The sequence below is a fragment of the Cupressus sempervirens genome, chromosome 6, assembly GCF_028749045.1.
Source record: "Cupressus sempervirens isolate cs-2001-9-10 chromosome 6, ASM2874904v1, whole genome shotgun sequence".
Lineage (NCBI taxonomy): Eukaryota > Viridiplantae > Streptophyta > Pinopsida > Cupressales > Cupressaceae > Cupressus > Cupressus sempervirens.
Genome location: NC_143123.1, coordinates 708,823,713 through 708,840,745, shown reverse-complemented (window position 1 = coordinate 708,840,745; position 17,033 = coordinate 708,823,713). Strand labels below are relative to the sequence as shown.

The 17,033-nt window shown below is 38.1% G+C and overlaps 1 protein-coding gene and 1 pseudogene across 2 annotated transcripts; both read left to right on the top strand.

Moving 5' to 3' along the window:
• Positions 1 to 13,361: 13,361 nt before the first annotated feature.
• LOC149554249 (G-type lectin S-receptor-like serine/threonine-protein kinase SD1-13) lies at positions 13,362 to 14,315 on the top strand. The gene is made up of 2 exons (XM_089790490.1): positions 13,362 to 13,546; positions 13,637 to 14,315. The coding sequence occupies exons 1-2, from the start codon at positions 13,362 to 13,364 to the stop codon at positions 14,313 to 14,315; spliced, it is 864 nt and encodes a 287-aa protein (XP_089646616.1).
• Positions 14,316 to 15,058: 743 nt separating this feature from the next.
• LOC149554248 (G-type lectin S-receptor-like serine/threonine-protein kinase At2g19130 pseudogene) lies at positions 15,059 to 16,129 on the top strand (annotated as a pseudogene). The gene has a single exon (XR_016353440.1). The product of XR_016353440.1 is annotated as a G-type lectin S-receptor-like serine/threonine-protein kinase At2g19130 pseudogene (transcript).
• Positions 16,130 to 17,033: the final 904 nt, after the last annotated feature.

The window sequence follows — 17,033 nt, the reverse complement described above, 5'->3', positions numbered from 1 at the left end:
ATCATTATTGGTAACAATGTCCCAAATGCAAAGAATTATTTGTTTCAGCTTCTAGCAATGATCAAGCTACCTACTGAATGGCTTGATGAGTCTTGGAAACTTCTCTCATTGTATCCTTGCTTTCACCAGTTTAAAGTTCTTGGTTGCATGCACACAGTCATTACTTTACATTACAAAGCATTCACATTCTAACAATTTTCATGTTCTTTCATTACATTTTGATCTAAACAACAAATTCTAAACTTTCACTTATTCAAATGAGTAATCTTAAAATGGGTCCTATTAAAGAATCTAATATAAATTCAAATAATGTATCTAGATTCTAAACAAATCAAAACATAAAATCTGTGATTTAAACTTATCTCATCACTTACACATAATAAAAATACCCACCTTGTCATGTGGATAGTCTTGAGGATGAGGTTGCAACATTGTATTTGGATCCAATTGATCACTCTTTCTCTCTCTCTCCCTCTCTCCCTATTCAATCTAATGAGCCAACTAGATCTACTCTACATTTTAATATCTCAAGTATTGCCTCGTGGTCTAACTCACGAACTTTCCAAAGAATCTTATTATGTGGATTTCCACCATATTTTATCAAGTGGATATTTGAAGCCACAAAAACATTTGATTAATGAAGAATCTTCCTCTCTGTTTGCCAATCCTCAAATAACCACAAGTTAGGGTTCTTCATAGAATATTGTCTAAGCCATGTGCCATTTACAACCACCACACCAACATGGTACTCTAAACCTTCACCATTTATAATTGAGTGATCCAATTTTTGTTTGGCTTGGACACAATGAAACAAATAATAATATGTCCCTTCTTCATTATCTTCAAGTACAATAATAGCAAAAATATGGCCTACAGTGAAAAATGTACAAAATGCGGTCATTAATTCAAAAAATAATTAGGTAAAAGTTATAAAGATACCTATTGAAATGACAAAGATATATATATATATATTACCAAGTCGTACTAGATTAGACAAGCAGTCAAAGTCAATAGATGAATCCATCTCTACCATTTCTAGTACTTGTGGGGGATGATAAGTGTCAATTAGGTCCAAAATCTATATATCCCATTTGTCCACCCATTCAATTGAGTCACAATCATCTCAATTTTTCTCTGCACATGATGGACAATAGCATGCCATTTTTTGTGTGTGGATACTCCATGAACCTGCATCATAGCTTCTAAAAGAGTGCAACTCACTGGATCTTGTTAGTGTGCAACAATCCTCGTATGGTACAATGTTAGTATTATTTATCAACCAAAAAAATCTATGAACTGTAGACTCACCTTCCTTACTTGGACCCATTGTAGCATTACACCATTGGACGATAGATTTTGCATCTGTCAATATTGCCCCAATTTTGTACTTTAGTTCTTCATGAGCTAAGGCTCTTTTGATGCATGCACCTGCACCATCATGCTCTCCCTTTTCATGACCAACCTCTATGAAATCAACCTATGAATCCTGCTCAACCAATTGAACATCAGTGCATTCATGAATTGAAATACACAATTGTCTGACCAAATAATGTGTAGACGATATGTTATGCCACTATTAGCCAAATCTACATAAAATAGTTGAAAACAACCATGTACAAACTCTATAAAATGTGATTGATCATCCCTGATGTACAAATGGTACTCCTCAAAATCTTCCTATCATCCTCTGTACTTGTAGGTGAATGCATGAATGTTATGTGAAAAAATATGAAAACCTGTTGAGAAGTATAATACTTTTCTTGCACCTCATTTTGTGGTTGTAGTGTGTAGTTCTCTATGAATTCTACAACTGAAACAATGGTATCTAGTGGAAACCTATCCTTGCACAACTTGAATTGCAAATCCAGTCATCGAGCTCTATGTGCATGCCTTGCATACTCGTAAATAATATTTTCAAGAAAAATATTCATAAACTCATACACTGGAATCTTTTCAATGACTAAATCACATCTTTTACCCTATTTCCCATCTTTTAGAGCATATGTCATTGTCTTAAATTTTTTGTAATCTACTATTTCATTCCCAATTGCATGTGTACTATCCATATGTTGACAAGCTTATAAAAGTTGCAAAGAACCAAAAAAAAGCATGTGTCATCCAAGCATGATGTCTTGTAAAAATTTTGGTCATCCCCTATTTCACATAAAATTTTGGATATGAATTTCTTAGAAGATCTTGGTGGCTCATTGATTTTACAATCTTGCAAAACATACATATATGCCTTAAAACATCAAAATGGTTAGAAAATTCAATATGTATCCTACAACAAAAAATTGTGCATGTGTGATTTATCTTCACATAAAAAGGTTTACCCATCTCAAAAAAAATTTGACTTATTCAAATTTGAGGATACATACCAATAAATTTTGCAAAAAATCATGTTTGAGTCGAGTCCAAAAAATCTTTCACATGTGAGTCACGATTTTGGCTACCAGTCCTCCTTTTTACAACATCTCTTTGATTAGGGGAAACACGTGTATTATTTTTTCAAAAATCTTTGATCAATGATTTCAAAGCTTCACTAATTTCTTTATCCTTTCGTGGTAGTCGACCGCTAAATGTCCAATCTCTCACCCCTTAGCATGGCTCTCCTTAGAGTACCTCTACCAATTTTCAATATTTTTCTTGTCTTTTTCATAAGTCGAGCTTTCTTTATTTAGGTACTTACTATTGTTGATGTAAGTACTTGTCTTGTGATATTACTATTTTTGGTGCATGATTTAGAACCCACTTTGTCATAAGCACTCATTAGATTCTTTACAATATTTTTTTCATTTGAATCGTCCATCATTCTTAGCCCAAGAATCTTCATGATAGGCCTAAATTTTAAATTTTTCATCATTTCAACAAATAATTGGCATTGACCTATAATATTTAATTATTCAAAAAAAACCTCCACATATGATTAACTTTTCTTTGACAAGTACTCTTTCTAATCTTATTAGGCATTGTTTTCAAAATGTCAGTATCAATATCAATCAAATATTTTGGTCTTCTAAAATGAATTCTAGAAGGTGTTATAATCTCTTCCATTCCCTCAACATTTTTAACATCAACATAAGGTTGAGTGTATTGTGTACCTTGAACCGAAGATGATGTGCCTTGGTAATAAGATGCAAAAGATGGAATATCACCTACTTGATATGTTGATGTTGTGCCTTCAACATGACATGATGGAGTGTGTACATTGTCAGATCTACAAATTAGTGTATCTTCAACATGAGAGGATTATATGACTCCAACATTGGAAGATGATGTAGCTTCACAATTCAATTGTTTTCTTGAGCATAACAGTCTCATTCATTCTCTTTGTCTTTCCAATTCTTCTTCTTTGTTTCTTTGTATCAGCGATTCTTGATCCTCTTCGAAAGTCAATTCTTCATTATTGCTTTGCAATTTTCTTTGTTCATGTAGTAGTTTTATTTTATCTCTTTTAATTGTCAAATCTCTCTCCCTATCTTCATTTGTTTGAGTTTTTGGTTTCTTTCTTGGCATGATGATGATTTCTACATGTCAAATTATTCAAACATCTAAATTACTTACAATGTGTAAATTACAAATCATTCAATACATATACAAATTACAATTATTTCAATGAATACACAATATATATCAAACAACTTGTCAAATTTCTAACCATTTTGAAATAAAATTTTATTCAAATATACAAATTACAATGAATTCACTATATATTAAACAACATGTCAAATTATAATCAAATTTGTATCTATATATCAAAAAAAAATATTTAAAAAGGATTGCACTAACCTTTTCTATAGAAAGAATATTCAAAAAGCCTTCAAATAGCATATCCAATGATTGAATTTGGTGTTTGCTAGCTTCAAAAAGCCTTCAAATAGTGTTTGCTAACTTCCAATAGCTTGGAACCCTTATTTTCTATCAGAACAATAGAATGTACAATAGACAAAGAGTAGAGAATGGATGAAATGGGACCCAAACTTGCTTTGTGACCATTTTTGTGTGATTTGACATAGTTCATACACACTATAGCGCATATGCACTATAAAGCATGTATGCACTATAGTACACACACACTATGTCAAAGAACATCTCTCCCTATCCCACCATCCCCCATCCCCTACTCTCTCTCTCTCTCTCCTCTCCCATCCCCTACTCTCTCTCAGTCTCTCTCTCTTCTCCCATCCCCTACTCTCTCTCACTTTCCCTCTCCTACTCCCTCTCCCATCGACTACTCTCTCTCACTCTCCCTCTCCTACTCCCTCTCCCAGTGCCTACTCTCTCTCCCATCCCCTACTCTCTCACTCTCTATCCTCTCCCATCCTCTACTCTCTCTCTCTCTCTCCTCCCATCCCCTACTCTCTCTCTCTCTCCTTCTCCCACTACCTACTCTCTCTCACCCTCTCTCCTCTGCCATCCCCTACTCTCTCTATCTCACACACTATCATCCTCTCTCTCTCTCTCATCCCCTACTCTCTCTCCCCTCTCCCATCCCCTACTCTCTCCTTCTCGCTCTCCCTCTCACACTACCTACTCTATCTCTCCCAATGCCTACTCTCTCTCACCCTCTCTCCTCTCTAATTCCCTACTCTCTATATCTCTCACACAAACTCTCATCCCCCTCTCTCTCCCTCTCCCACTCCCTCTCCCACTGCCTACTATCTCTCTCTCTCTCTCTCACTCTCTCTCTCCCTCTCTACTCTCTCTCTCCCATCCCCTACTCTCACTCTCTCTCCCATCCCCCTACTCTCTCACACACTCTCTCCCATCCCCTACTCTCACTCTCTCTCCCATCCTATTCTCTCTCTCTGCCATCCCCTATCTCTCTAACTCTCTCACAATCTCTCCCATCCCCTACTCTCACTCTCTCTCCCATCTCGTTCTCTCTCTGCCAGCCCCTACTCTCTCTCACTCTCTCACACTCTCTCCCATCCCCTACTCTCTCTCTCTCTCTTTTACACACACTCCCATCCCCCACTCTCTCTCCCTCTCCTACTCCCTCTCCCACTACCTCTCTCTCTCTCTCTCTCTCTCTCTCTCTCTCTCTCTCTCTCTCACTCTCTCACATCCCCTACTCTCTCTCACACTCTCTCCCATCCCTTACTCTCACTCTCTCTCTCTCCCATCCTGTACTCTCTCTTTACCACCCCCTACCCTCTCTCACACTCTCACACTCTCTCCCATTCCTTACTCTTTCTCTTACACACATTCCCATTCCCCCTCTCTCTCCTTCTCCCACTCCCTCTCCCACTACCTACTCTCTCTCCCCTATCCCCTACTCTCTCTCTCCCCTCTCGCATCCCCTACTATTTCTCTTTCATAGACACACACACACTCCCATCCCCCATCTCTCTCTTTTCTCTCCCATTGCATACTCTCTAGATCTATCACACACACTCCCAAACCCCCTCTCTATCTCTCCCTCTTCGACTCCCTCTCCCACTGCCTACTATCTCTCTCTCTCTCAAGTTCTCTCTTGCCCTCTCTACTCTCTCTCCCATCCCTTACTCTCACTCTCTCTCTCCCAACCCCTACTCTCTCTCTCTCTCACTCTCTCCCATCCCCTACTCTCACTCTCTCTCTCCCATCCTGTATGAGGTCTCTCTACCACCCCCTACTCTCTCTCTCTCTCTCACTCTCACACTCTCTCCCATCCCCTACTCTCTCTCTCTCTCTCTCTCTCTCTCTCTCTCTCTCTCTCTTACACATTCCCATTCCCCCTCTCTCTCTCCCTCTCCCACTCCCACTTCCTACTCTCTCTCCCCTATCCCCTACTCTCTCTCTCCCCTCTCTCATCCCCTACTCTCTCTCTTTCATATACACACACACTCCCATCCCCTCTCTCTCTCTCCTCTCGCATCCCCTACTCTCTAGATTTGTCACACACACTCCCATCCCCTCTCTCTCTTTCTCCCTTTCCAACTCCCTCTCCCACAGCCTACTATCTCTTTCTCTCAAGTACTATATATTTCCCTTTGTACTCTCTCTCTCCCATTGCCTACTCTCACTCTCTCTCTCCCATCCCCTACTCTCACTCTCACTCTCTCTCCCATCCCATACAAGCTCTCTCTGCCACCCCCTACTCTCTCTCACATTCTCACACTCCCTCCCATCCCTTACTTTATCTCTCTTACACACATTCCCATTCCCCCTCCTTCTCTCCCTCTCCCACTCCTTCTCCCACCACCTACTCTCTCTCTCCCATCCCCTACTCTATCTCTCTCCCCTCTCCCATCCCCTAAATTCTCTCTTTCACAGATGCACACTCCCATCCCCCCTTTCTCTCTCCTCTCCCATCCCCTACTTTCTAGATCTCTCACAGACACTCCCATCCCCCCTCTCTCCCTCTCACTCCTTCTCCCACCTCCTATTGTCTCTCTCTCTCTCTCATTCTCTCCCTCTCTACTCTCTCTCTCCCATCCCCTACTCTCACTCTCTCTCTACCACCCCTACTCTCTCACACTCTCACACTCTCTCCCATCCTCTACTCTCTCTCTTACACACACTCCCATCCCCCTCTCTCTCTCCCTCTCCCACTCCCTCTCCCACCACCTACTCTCTTTCTCTCCCATCCCCTAGTCTCTCTCTATCTCTCTCTCCACTCTCCCATTCCCTACTCTATCTCTTTCACACACACAAACCCATCCCCTCTCTCTCTCCTCTCCCATCCCCTACTCTATCTCCCACTGACTCTCCCTCTCCCACCACGTACTCTCTCTCTCTCTCTCTCTCTCTCACTCACTCACTCTCTCCCTCTCTACTCTCTCTCTACCACCCCCTACTCTCTCCCATTTTCTTCTCTCTCTCTCTCTCTCTCTCTCTCTCACACACACACACACACACACACACACATTTCCATCCCCCCTCTCTCTCCCTCTCCCACTCCCTCTCCCACCACCTACTCTCTCTCTCCCATCCCCTACTCTCTCTCCCCTCTCTCCCATTCCCTACTCTCTCTCTTTCACACATATGCACTCTCATCCTCATCTCTCTCGCTCTCCCTCTCCCACTATGTCTCCCACCACCTACTCTCTCTCTCTCTCTCTCTCCCTCCCTCCCTCCCCCCCATCCCCTACTCTCAATCTCTCTCTCCCATCTTGTACTTACTTCTCTCCCCATCCCCTACTCTCAATCTCTCTCTCCCATCTTGTACTTCTCTCCCCATCCCCTACTCTCAATCTCTCTCTCCCAACCTGTACTCTCTCTGCCACCCCTACTCTCTCTCTCTCACTTCCTCTCAATCGCATCCCCTACTATCTCTCTCTCTTACACACTTTCCCATTCCCCCCTCTCTCTCCCTCTTCCACCGCCTACTCTCTCTCTCTCATCCCCTACTCTCTCTATCTCCTCTCCCATTTCCTACTCTCTCTCTTTCACACACACCACACACTCCCATCCCCCCCTCTCTCTCTCCTCTCTCATCCCCTACTCTCTAGATCTCTTACACACACTCCCATCCCCCCTCTCTCCCTCTCCCACTCCCTCTTCCACCGCCTACTGTCTATCTCTCACTCTCTCCCTCTCTACTCTCTCTCCCCTATCCCCTACTCTCTCTCTCCCCTCTCCCATACCCTACTTTCTCTCTTTGCCACCCCCACTTTCTCACACACTCTCACACTCTCTCCCATGCTCTACTCTCTCTCTCACACACTCCCATCCTCCTCTCTCTCTCTCCCTCTCCCACTACCTACTCTCTCTTTGCCATCCCCTACTCTCAATCTCTCTCCCATCCTGTACTCCCTTTGCCACCCCTACTCAGTCTCTCACACTTCCTCTCTCTCTCATTCCCTACTCTCAATCTCTCTCTCCCATCCTGTACTCTCTCTCACACTTCCTCTCTCTCCCATCCCATACTCTCTCTACCACCCCTACTCTCTCTCACTTCCTCTCTTTTCCATCCCCTACTCTCTCTCTCCCCTCTCCTATCCCCTACTCTCTCTCTCTCTCTCTCTCACACACACACACACAACCATCCCCCTCCCTCTTCCTTGCTCTTGCTTTGCATCTCTTCTTCCCTCTCTATGCATTATTTAGGTCTCAATACTGTGTGCGCACATGCTATTGAGACCCAAATTCAAAAACCTTTAAATAGTGTGTGCATGTTATAGCACACACATGCTATAGTGTGTATGTGCTATTCAAAGCTTTTCATTAAACCAATCCTAAGGCTTGGTTTTTCCTTGAACATCCAACCCAAAGGTTTGGAGTCTATAAACTGGTCTGAGATGTATTTTTTTGCAAACATACAAAAAATGATTATTTTTCTTGTGTGCTCTCCTTCAAGATTCCTTGTGGTTGAGCATCGATAATATTAGGTTACATGACATTGTAGGTCTCTATCTTAACTATATAACCATATAATTTATTTTTAATTTGAATTATTTCAAGCCTTTCATCTATAATTTCTTCTAAATGTATATCCATTTTTTATCAAAAACCAACATGTACTAATTGGGTTGTAGATTTTTGTTCATCAAATTTTGCAACAACTTAGTTTTTAAGAAACTAGACTCCATTCTACACACTTTGAAAAAAAGAAGTTTTGATCTTAGATTAGTTTTCAATCATTTCTAGGGGGAGCACACAGATATTTCAAGTTTTTAGGATGTGTCTAGTTAAAAAATTTATTTAAAAAGATGCACATTATAAGATTACCTAAAAAAATTGGGATAAACTACATAGTGTTAAGTAACTTTTGACCAGAGTCATTAAAGAATTTCAAAAAAGAATTTAAAATTTTAGGGGGCCTACACTTTTTGCTGTGTTATTTTTTTTGGAATAAACAATACCACTTTTTGTGGCCCCCTTTTTTGAGGACCTAAAACTAAACTATTTTTTAAAAAAAATTAGTAGTTTAGAAACTAGATTCAAAGGACTAATACTTTTGTTTATGTCATATCTTAAAATTTTGAGCGTAACTATCTTCAAATTCTTGTTGAAGTTTAGAGATTGCTAATTTCAGAAAAAAGGTGTCCACTTATACCCCTTTTTTGGCACCACAACTTGGTGCACTTACCCCACAATGAAAACATTTTCCATGGAAACCTCCTCTTCTATATCCTTTCCCTCTATCTCTTCCTCTCTGATCTCTATTGTTTTGATCATGGAAAAGATTGAATTATTTTCCCCTCTTGTTCTAGCTTCTACTTCTAGCTCATCCTTGTTCTTTTGATCATCATTAAGCCTCCATAAGATCTTCCACAAAAACCTCTTCCAGTATTCTTGTTATCAAAATTGTTGCTTAATTTTTCGTCAACTATTAGGGAAAATTGGTATGCCTCTTTAATACTGGTCATTCAAGCTAGACTTATCTCCTCCTAAATTCTTGGCATTAGTCCACTAAGATAACGGGTGACTTTCTCCTTATCAGCTTCCGAATGCCCAATTTTGATAAGAACTTGATAAAACTCTTAAATATACTCCTGAACAAATCTTCCCACTTTCTTCAACCCTTTCATTTTCTTTAGTAGATCAAGCTCATAATTTGTAGGGATGAGTTGTCGCTTCAATTTAGCTATCATTTGATCCCATTTGGTGATTTTGTCCTTCCCTCTTCTATTTTAGTTCAATTGAATCTCTTGCCACCAGATCTTTGCATGTCCCTTCAATTTTTCCTTTGCAAATTTGACCCTATCTGAATCCTCAATATCTTCATACTCAAAGTATTCCACCAATTCATTGACCAAATTGATCAACTCCTCTAGGTTAAGATTTCTCAAAAATGTGGGAACCTCAAACTTATATCTTTTTCTATCTTGAAGATGGCCTTGAAAAGTCTTTCTTCTTCTGGGTTTAGAACATGAAGAACAAGTTTTAAAAATATTAATTTGAGGTTGACATTTGATGAAAATTAATAATGTTTGATAAGTTTCAAGGATAAGGAAAAAGTTAGTTATGAGATCAACGACTGGAGAAATTCAAAGATCTAATGGAGACGATTTATCAATTTTAAATGGATCACAAAGTCCAAGGAGGAAGTCTATTTCTTGAGCTTATAGATACAATGAATTTGAAATTAATGGAGATCTACGATTGTGATTAAGTAGTAAAATTTGGAAGATTCTAGAACAAGAAAATTTTTCTATTTAAAAGGATGAAAAAGATGTTTATCATTGTTGTTTATTGTTGATGAAAATGTTGGTTATTGAAGTGGAAGAAGAAAAAGATAAGCTGAACTGAGAATAAGAGTATTGAGGAGATCAAGCAAAGGAAGTGCTAAGTTGAAGTGTGAACTTTATGAATTAGCCAGAAAGAGAGCAAAAGAAAGAGATTGAGCGAACCAAAAATCTAAACAAGCAAGGTGTAGTACTAAAACCTAATAGGTCATTTTGTTGTTACTTTCTTGTCATAAAAGGGAAGGGCATATTTTGTGTAGTAAAAGATAAAATATTATTTGTCAAATTTTTTCCTAGCCGTCTAGTTCGCATAGATTGAACAAAACACAAAGTTCACATGATTAATTTTCATATTTATCCTTATAGTAGATAGTATTTGTTATCAACACAGGATCACTATAGAATTTTCTATAGACGATCACTACCTAATATTAATGCAATCACCTTTGAGTTAATCTAATGAATTTATGACTAGCCTTGTTAGGGTTTGCTAGGAACTTGCCTTAATTGATTTTCTAAAGATTTTGAATCTAGAGACTATAGAAATTCGCTAGTTTCAAATTGATTTTTATCCTAGGTGTATTTGATTACCATTTTTTTGATTTGTAACTATAAATTGACCACTTGTATTATTTACAAACAATTTTAAAATTAATTATTAACGAGATCTAGATATCAATAAGATAAAAAGATAATCTTTGTATTAAGGAGAAGAGTTGAGTTATATGTAACCCGATTGTTAAAGCTTGAACATTGGTATGCAGACACCCAATCTATCTCCAAGATTGTATTTTCTCTAGAATTATTATGTTTGAAAAGATTTTTCTTGCCTTGTTTTGGTCTTGCTACTGCTGCAAGAAGTGAGAAATCCACTACCAACCTGAAGAAGGATGGCTTCCCTATTCAAAGATTAACTTGCTGCCTAAATCAGCGCTTCTCAATAATTATGGAAAAATGTTTTGATGTTGATGGAGTTTGCCCTAATTTTGATTTAATTTCCCTCCTTTATTACAAAGATCGTCTTCTAAATGTAATCATATATTCTATCCTTTCGAAGCCTTTCATGTAATAACATTGAATCCTAATGATTTTTATCCTTATTTCCTTGTCTATCTTCCTTCTTTAATGCTGAACACCGAGAGAATAAATAGTTTATCAATTTTTGTGTAAGCGCCTGAATTATTTGTCTTTTCCATTTGCTCACATTTGCCTATATGTTCCATTTGTCCACTATAAATGTATTTTATGTTTTCTTGAGGATTTGTTTCTTTTCGGTGCCTGGGAAAAATATTTTATTAATCGCTTGTTCGATCAATTAGGATATTGATTTAATAGGAACAAACTGTAATAGAGAAACCTAAGAGTCCTGCAAGGGTTTTTTCCTCACTCTACACTCTTTCTCACACAAATTGAGAGTCATTTCTAGTCTTGAAATCCAAATCTATCTTTCACGTCATCAAACCATGGCAATGGAATAGAAAATGCAATCTATCGAAGAGTTCAATCTTTTTAAGTGGAGTTTAAGTTCGTTTGGAAGGATTAACTACTTAAATCATTTTCAAATTTTTAATGAAATCTTTGCTATATAAAATTGAGACACACTTTATAACATTTAATTATGAATATACCATAAGTTAATCCAATAGAAACGTGGGGCAATAAACTTGATTCAAAAACTACATAATTGAACCATGATAACTCACAAATATTAAAATAAAATATTTTTATCAAAAAATAATTAAAATTTCACATAAATTATCAAAATCATTTTACTTAGATCATCTTAATACTTTTGGTGAATTAATTAAGACATACTTTTCTACCTTTAATTATAGATATATCATAAATTTATAAAAAAGATTGAATTATTAGTAATATCAAAAAATAAGTTTAAAATACAAATTTACACTAAAATATATATTACATTCTTAAGTGATATTAGGAAACTCATTTACATTTAAGTAAATTATAAACACAATTATTAGTGAAAGAAATAAATGAAAGTAATATTTTTTTACTTTTCTTTTTTCATGGAAGTTCAAACATACAAACCTATGACTTAGAAATAATAATAAAATGTCTGCCAAAATACCAATCTAGCAGGGGCCATCCTAAATATTTTTCCTATCCAAATCTATACACTGAAATCCCTTTTAGAAATAAGCTTATGATAGGATGAATCTCTCACTATATATCTACACTCTTAAAACTAAGGGTGAGTCTTTAATGTTAATTTTTTTTTTGTTGTTTTTTAAATGGAGGTTTTAGATGTGCAAGGCAACCCAACAGATGCACAAAGTTTGCGAACTAACCAATGAAAGCCACCATAAAAATATTTTAGCAACCCAATACAAATGAACTCGTACATGATGATGTCGGATCCTTACACTCGGCAAGACTTGATCCCTAATAGGCTCATCGAGAATCATTCAACTTCAACAATAGTTCAAGGACCAATTGACATTTTTTCCATTTGTTAAAAATATTGATAAGAATTATAGAATCATCATTCAAATTTAGCATCTACATTTTTTAAAAACACAAAGGGTTCGTTTGGTTAATGGAATTTAAATAATCCGGATTTCTACAAAGCTTGGTTTAGCCAAATCAAGGTTTTGCATATCTTCATTCCGATTTTTGGGATTTTACTGAAACTGTTTGTTTCACTCGGAAGATGCGTGTGAAGTGTGTAAGCTTGGAGTTGAAGGCAAATTTCAAAAAGTAGTCCAATCTATTGTTTTTACACTCCTTAAAAAAAAAAACCAGGTTTTAATTTTCAATACCTGCCTGCTAGTAGGAATTTGGAAAACTTGGTTTTGAGGCAAAATTGGAAGTTGCGTATGCTAATTCCATTTTGCAAATTTTGAAACAAACACACAAATTTTCAAATCCGGACTTTGAAAAAGCCAATTCCTGTCATCTTCCACGAACCAAACGGACCCTTTAATGAAGATGACATAGGTAATGGCATATGTATTGGTTAAATTATAAATATAATTTAATCCACCCTTTTGTTTTAGATTTTCAAGGTCACGACTCGCATCGCTGCCCAGTCACAAACGCGGATTTATTACCTTCAATTGCTAATCTCACCTTGTCTCTAACTTTCAACAGCGGATGACAAAACCTATCGACTGTTTCAGACGAGTCCTCTTCTCAGTCCATAACACCTTTCGTCGTCGACTTAATATCTTATTAAAAACTCTCGACAATCGCAGCTCCTGAAAAATCATAGCCCGAAGAAAAATGGAGCCGTTCCAGAAAAATCATGTGGCATTCAACTGTAAGAAATGTTTCCTTCTGGCGCTTGCTCTGCTTATTCTCCAGCGTGGTTGCAATTTGTTTGTTGCTGGTGCAGACACCCTCTCTGTCGGCTCTTCTCTCAGAGGAAACCAGACCATCATTTCTAACAATGGTACCTTTGAATTGGGGTTTTTCAATCCGAATGGAACAAACAACTGTTATGTTGGAGTCTAGTATGCTCAGATCCCTGATAACATCATCATCTGGGTGGCTAACAGAGAAACTCCCATTGAAAACCAGCCAGGCCTTCTCTCTCTGTCTAAATCTGGTTATCTCACTGTATCTGATTTGAAAGGCAATATCACTTGGTCGAGTAATGATACTCAGAAAACAGGGGCGTCCATGGCTACCATACTGGACTCTGGTAATTTTGTTCTTTTAGATCCCCAAAACACTTCTGAGATTGTGTGGGAGAGTTTTGCACATCCCACAGATCATTTCATGCCTACCTCGAAGCTGTGGAAAGGCATGAAGCTATACTCTTGGAAGAGCTCGTTGGATCCAGCGCCTGGTAAATTCTTTCTCCAGATGAATCCATCCCCAGGAAAGACGGACTTTGTTCTGCAGTATGAAACTGGCGTTTCATATTACACCTCGGGAGAGTGGACTGGTAGATATTTTTCCACCGTGCCAGGGGCCCTATCTGATACCTCATTTCAGCAGAAATTCGTGGAGATTTCTCCAACAAATATGTACTATGCATATGACCTTTCACCCAAAGTTCGGTCGACGACTATGGCGAAGGATTTTGTTTGCTGGAACGGCCAGCTGTGGTTCTCCGTCTCGGTTAATAACAAAGCCTGGAGCCTGGTTTATACTTCACCCACTTCAAATTGTGACGTGTATGGTGTGTGCGGCGCTTATGGAGTCTGCTTCAACCAAGCCAGCATTCAGTGATGGAGCTGTGTTGAAGGTTTTGAGCCCAGAAATGCTACAATCTGGACTTCTCAGCAATGGTGGTCAAGCGGTTGTGTCCGGAGTAGTCCATTAAACTGCTCCACTGATGGTTTTCTTCAACTCACTAATATTTCCTTTTCAGAGCACGGAGCGGCGTTTCAGAGTGCACAAGAGTCGTTGAGTCTACAAGGATGCAAAACTGCTTGTCTGAACAATTGTTCCTGCACGGCCTTTGCTTTCACTGATTCAAATTCTGCTGTTTGTAAGCTGTGGTTTGGCGACTTATTAGGCATGCAGACTAAGGCCACTTCATCTGACGACCAATCTTCATTCCTTCGATTGGCTGCTTCTGATCTGCCACAATTGTCATCTGACGGAGGTAGCAGCAGCAGCAGAAGCAGAGTAATTGCTCTGTCTGTTTCAATTCCTTGGGGGCTCGCTGTTTTGGGTGCTCTGTTAGTTGTTGCATAGTTTATTCAGCGCAGGCGTCGAAGGCTGCTTGAGAGAGCCGAGTACAACGGTGAAACAACATCGCTGAGGGCATTCACCCACAGCGAGATGAAAATTGCGACAAACAGTTTCGCCCATAAGTTGGGAAAGGGGGCATTTGGGTTTGTCTATAAAGGAACTCTACGGGACAATACATCTGTGGCAGTGAAAAAATTAGAGGGTTTGGGACAAGCAGAGAAGCAATTCCGCGCTGAAATAAGCACGATTGGGAACATAAATCATGTGAATTTGGTGAGACTTGTGGAATTCTGTGCAGAAGGATCTTAAATAATGCTGGTTTACGAGTACATGCAGAATGGGTCTCTCAATTCTTTCTTGTCTCGCAAGGCCAAAGAAGCGGGCAGAGTGCTCGATTGGAATACCAGATTTGGGATCGCTTTGGGTACTGCAAGAGGGTTACTCTATCTCCACAAAGAATGCAGAGATCGCATCATCCATTGTGATATCAAGCCTGAAAATATTCTTCTGGATGGGGATTTTTCCCCAAAAGTGGTTGATTTTGGTCTGGCAAAGCTCGTTGGCAGAGATTTCGGTAGGGTTTTGACGACAACAAGAGGAACGAGAGAGTATTTGGCTCCAGAGTGGCTTTCAGGATTGCCAATAACAGTGAAGGCGGATGTTTACAGTTTTGGCATGACATTGTTGGAAATAATCTCAGGGCGAAGGAATCTTGACTTGAGTGTGGAGGGATCTCAGTGCTATTTTCCCACCTGGGCTGCAGAGGAGATCGAGACGGGAAACATAATGGGTATTGTGGATGAAATGATTGCTCACAAGGCAGATGTTGAAGAAGTGAGAAGAGCAGGTGTGGTGAGCATACTCTGCATTCAAAATGATGAGAATGAGAGACCGAGCATGGTCCAAGTTGTGAGGATATTGGAAGGGAAAGCAGAGGATATGCTGCTTAGCAATCATCTTGAAAAAGCGACTAAAATTCGAAACTGAATGTAGTTAATGCTTTTAACTGAGGCCACTTGTTAAATGCATATGTAATCTTCTGAAACTGATACACCTCTTGCATTTTGTCCATGCTTGCAGATGTTTTCTGTACAGTCTCGTCTTACGCCTCTCTATGTTTTCTGTAAAGTTTCTCTGTCTTACGCCTCTCTATGTTTTCTGTAAAGATGATTTAATGGATGAGTAAATACTCTGTGGACTGTTTCTGTCTGAGCTGCTCCGTGCAGATTCGAGTATGTAAAAATATCATGTCATATTAGCAAATATCAGATTTCTACAATTCATATTAATGAATTTTAGTATCAGATTTTTACAATTCATTCAATAAATTTTCTTCTTTTTCAGTATTATTGTGTAATAGTTTTTAACCATCAATGTTTTGGATCATTCTACATGATCCATGATTTGAACTTTAACCCTCTTACATTCTGATGATAGATCATGTAGCACAATCCTAAAAGACTATTACACAATCATATCCACAAGAAATATTTCATGAATATATATTTCAAAGAGAGAAAATTTCTACAATTTATAAGAATTGTGTGTAAGAATTTCTTATGTTTGATATCATTCTAATGATGGATCACAGAGCTGCAGATGAAAAAAAAATTATAAGACAATCAAATCAGCATCCTTGATAATGGAACACAGAATATGATTCTATACACACAAAACTATACATGATCAAACACAGGAGTTCTTACAGATGATGAATATATATCTACTATTCTATCAAATTATATATATTAGATAAGTCTCATTCATTTATCTGTACAGATAGGATTTTGATTTTATTTTTTACTTGTTACAAATGTGTTAGATCGTGCCTTTTGGTCATCATATATTTGTTGACAAACTTATCACAGTTTGTTGAAGCATCCTTTTTGTAATTATGTAACATTCATTTTGTTGAAATTTCTTACAAGCTTTGAAATGTAACTTGTTTTAATAGTCAATTTTCTCTTAGCTTGTCAATATTAAATGTATGAACAGAAGGCAACAAAGCAAAATCTAATTTGTAGAAGTAATTGAATGTGACTAAATAAAAAACCCCCAAAAATGATCAAACCAATATTTTAATATTTAGAAAGTATTAATTATAATTTAATAAGTTAAAAACTTGACCGATACACTAGTTTTTCTACTTTAATATGAATATATTAATATTCCTTTCCTAACATTTTAAAAAATTGAAGTAATAGTAATAATATAATACAATGCTTATAAGCTTCACTTTCTTCCGCATAT